The sequence below is a fragment of the Morus notabilis genome, unplaced genomic scaffold (genome assembly GCF_000414095.1).
Source record: "Morus notabilis unplaced genomic scaffold, ASM41409v2 Scaffold1119, whole genome shotgun sequence".
In the NCBI taxonomy this organism is placed as follows: Eukaryota; Viridiplantae; Streptophyta; class Magnoliopsida; order Rosales; family Moraceae; genus Morus; species Morus notabilis.
This window is the reverse complement of record NW_010365946.1, coordinates 185,144-189,588: the sequence shown is the minus strand read 5'-3', so window position 1 is coordinate 189,588 and position 4,445 is coordinate 185,144. Positions and strand designations below refer to the sequence as shown.

Sequence of the window (4,445 nt, the reverse complement as noted above, 5' to 3'; positions counted from 1 at the left end):
TCTTTCCCTCGGCGACATGCTTAGCTTAACGGATATCAACCTTTCATACAACAATTTGGAGGGTCTTGTTCCTGATATCAATATCTTTCGTTCATCGAAACCGGAGGCTCTCAGCAACAACAAGCATCTGTGCGGGGCGATAAAAGGTCTGCCTCCTTGCAATGTGACAAGAACAGAAAATGTTGGCAAAAGCAAGAAAGGGAAACTTGAAATCATCCTTCTTGCTCTTTTAGCGAGCGGGTTGTTTCTTTTATTGACATTTGTTTGGATCTTGGTGTGTTGTTGGAAAAAGAGATCCAAAAAGGCGATGAATTCAGAACGTGCACAAAAGGAAGAGAATCCATTCTCAGTATGCTATTTTGAAGGGAAAATCTTGTACAAAGACATACTTGAAACTACAAACAACTTTGATGACAAGTACTGCATTGGGGTGGGTGGATTTGGAAAGGTATACAAAGCAAAAATGCCGGACTCTAACCAAGTGTTTGCGGTAAAAAAGCTAAATTTTCAGGCCACAGACGATTCGCAAATAGAGAGCATCAAGAATTTTGGGAATGAGGTTGCGGCCTTAACAGAAATCAGGCACAGAAACATTGTGAAACTCTTTGGATTCTGTTCTCAGGGAATGCATACATTTTTGGTTTATGAGTTTGTGGAAAGAGGAAGTCTAGCAGATATTCTGCGAAGTGATGAGGAAGCTGAAAAGCTAGATTGGGGAAAGAGGATCCGAGTTGCAAAAGGCGTTGCCCATGCTTTGAGTTACATGCATCATGATTGTGTTCCACCTATAATCCACCGCGATATATCGAGTAAAAATGTTCTGTTGGACTCCGAACATGAGGCCCACGTATCAGATTTTGGCACTGCGAAGTTCTTAAATCCTGAGTCCTCTAATTGGACTGCAGTTGCAGGAACTATTGGATACCTTGCTCCAGGTAACTTTGAACTTATACATGTTCTTTTTTCCTTTCTTCGCTTTAAATCATAACTCAATCTTACTATTAAATTTTTTTGTTTTTGTCCTAATATATATTCTATTTGTCAATTATAGTAAACGTTTTTTCTATGTTGCAGAGCTGGCTTATAATATGGCAGTGACTGAGAAATGTGACGTGTATAGCTTTGGGGTTTTGGCACTTGAAATTCTGATGGGGAAGCACCCGGGGGAACTCATTTCCTCTTTGAATTCAGGTTCTGCTGAAAGTATCCACTACAAGGATGTTTTGGATCCTCGGCTGACAACCCCTACAAGTCAAGAAATTGCTGATAAACTAGCATTGGTTGTGAACTTGGCTATCTCATGTTTGGCTTCGAATCCAGAATCTCGTCCAGCCATGCGCAGTGTGGCAAAACTATTAGAAATGCAGGCTCATGCTGATGACTTGAAAACTTGAATATTCCTAATTATTCTCTCTAGTTTGATCTCCTCGTTTAATAACTGTGCGCTCGTATCTGAGTGTGTTTGATTTCCTTGATCATGAATATAGTTCAGTGCTATTTTAGGCCTTCTGTGGATTATTGCCTGCAGATAGTTTATAATTTTGTCAAGCTACTGAAGATTGAAGAATCATTGCACATTTTGATATATGTATAACTACATCAATTCTTGGTGCAAAATATTACTATGTGTATCCTAGAGGATAAGTTCATGACTTGTGGACCAAGTTCATTGTTTTGAAATTTTGGTTGGCTAGTGAATTTGGACACACTACTTCTGATTGATATTTTTGTGGGTTCCCGTTGGTCTCTACTCTCTAGTTCCTCAAAAGTGGCGTGGGCACAAAATGTCACTGGAAACTCATATTGTCAACGCTAAATTTCAAACGGTCTAGAAGTACAACTTGTCTAAAGAAACCAGAAAATAAAATAATAATAACAGTAATAAAGAAATTTAGCAAAACGTTGTCAAGCATGGAATCTAGCTATATCTAGTTCTACAACTTGTCATAAAAACCAAAAGAAAAGAGATCTTTCTGCGCCGAGTAGTGCACGTTTTTTGGTCATTGGATCTAGTCAATATTAAATCAAAATAAAAAAATTCCAATACGGATATGAAGGTTCATAGTGATACGAACCCCGTTAACAATGTGATGAAACCCATAGCCAAATTTGGGATGCGATTCAAGATCTTCAAGAATTGATGGAAACCGCGACCCGTTACTTAGCGAAGTAAGAACCTTGGTATGGTGAAGACGCCACAAACGAGTATGGAAAATCCGTTTGATAAGTCAAGGGTGAACGCCACAAGAAAACCTTGATAAGTTCGGAATAGTTTCTTCAAGAACACAAGAAGAATATCTCACAATGTGAATAAAAATATCAAAAACTTTATTAATTTACGTTTTTCAGCCTTAAATAGCCGAGTATAAGCTGAAAAATGTTTAAAAATTTAAAAGTCCTATCATATCCTTAATGAGATAGAATCCTAAAATAAGATAAACCTAAAAACAAGATAAACGCAAGCCTAAAGCTTATCTTAGGGAATGAATCCGAATTTGACTCAAACTCCTTCCTTCTAAACACCTAAAGATATTCTTTTAGGGAAGGAATCTGAATTTGAATTTAACTCCTTCCTTAAAAACGCCTATTATGCATTTTAAATGTTTAAACTTGAAACTTAAATCTAAAAAGATAGAATTATGATAAAAGCAAGTCTTTATCCGCAATTTGACTTTATCCCGGGCTGGAAAACACGCCTAACTTCTTAAAATTCTTCCTTGCACGTGTATCCTGGATTGGCATGCAAGTTGGCCATGCAATGGCTCAATAGACGTGTAAGACTAGTTGGCTCTCTTCCGGATCGACTTTGATGAGTATTTCTTGCATCCCTGATGTTCACATCACATAGTACATTTTTTTTAAAGTTCCACTACATAAATCTCCAAAGAGAAAAAAAAAAACATAGAAATTTTGCAAAAAGTTGGTCTGGAATCCCCATATATTTACATATTTCATGGTTGATCTGACGGTAGCCTTTAATTTGTCTACTGATGTGTGGTTGAAATTCTGCCTCTTATGGCCTTGTTTGGTTAGAGGGTCCAAACTAGTGTGGTTAGAATCCGCATGCGAGAGCTTGTATTTTTACTTTTAAGCAGCAAAAGGAGAGAAATATAAGTTAGGACTTTTTAATTAGTATTTTGATAGTGTATGAAAAAGTGCTTTTATATTTCAAAAGATATTTTGAACTTATTTAAGTAATAAGTCAAAATCACTTATTGTTACAAAAAATAATGTAACATTAGGACATAGATGGAATTTCTAATTTGTAGTTCACAAATAAAAGATTAAAAATGTAAATAAATTTTTTTTCATAAGCTCTTTTTTTTTTTTTTTTTGAAGCGCTAAGGAGGTATTTTGTTCTAAAAATGCTTATAAAAGCTAAAACCACTTTAAAATTGTCTATATAAACATGCTCAAAAGAAGCTTTTAGACTAAATAAGTCAATAATAGCTTTTTTCAAACTAATCCAAACAGGCTCTGTAGTAAAGTTTGACAACTAATAATATTTGAACTTGCGTAGTACAGGATTGAAGTTGGCCACATATGTTTATATGTTATGCTAGAGCTTATAGGTGCATTGACGTGACCATAAACATACAATTGCGCCAGACTTGTTGATTGATTTGTGGTGACTTCTTAGTGACATGTTATAGCGACATGAATATGTTGAAATTCCGTAAACTTGGACAGTATAGACAACCGAAAGATCCATATACACACACACACATATATAAATTGAATATTTGTTGATTGATTTGTGCTTGCCTCTATTTTGACTCTCTTGATCATCCGTTTAGTGTCATGATATAGTTGCAATTCCCTTCAAGGATATGTATAGTCAAGTTTGGCAACTAAATTTGGAACGCATATAGGATATAGCCATTATCTTCAGAAAGTTGACAATTTACGTGTGCGCTAGCTTAATTATAGGTGCATATATGGCCATGACAATGCAAGAATGTTTTACGTGGGACCAAAAGAAAATGGCAGAATGTCAAAGTAAGGACGACAAATGTCTGTTAGTCGTAACAAAACCAACACCACCCCTTTTCAAAAATAATTATAGCGGTCAAATTTGGAGTGCTCAAAAGTCAACTTTGGAGTGCTCAAAAGTCAACATGACCATAAACGTACAATTGCGCAAGACTTGTTACGACAGAAAATGGCATCAAATGTCAGAGCAAAACGACACCATTGTTGCAAGTTGTTACCAATTAAAGCGACACCACTAAAGAAAGGACAGAAAAATTAAGAAGACTCTGATCATAAGGATTTCCTCTAATTATTGTGGTTGCACACTCACAGTGTAGAATCAGTATCTGTCTTGTGAAGACAAACTAACTCTTACTAAGCGAAAAGTCTACTTTGAGTGAGCTGTGAAAACGAAATCCACTGACCATAAAAAGGTCTATATATACACATCTTAGACATGGTTTTGTATTCAA

General features: G+C 36.0%; 1 protein-coding gene across 1 annotated transcript in view; it reads left to right on the top strand.

Annotated features, from left to right (window-relative positions):
- Positions 1-1,394, top strand: part of LOC21390063 (MDIS1-interacting receptor like kinase 2) — a 3,185-nt gene extending 1,791 nt beyond the window's left edge. The window contains exons 2-3 of the mRNA XM_024172736.1: positions 1-935; positions 1,075-1,394. Coding sequence (XP_024028504.1) covers positions 1-935; positions 1,075-1,394 — 1,255 coding nt within the window. The remainder of the gene's footprint in view (positions 936-1,074) is intronic.
- Positions 1,395-4,445: the final 3,051 nt, after the last annotated feature.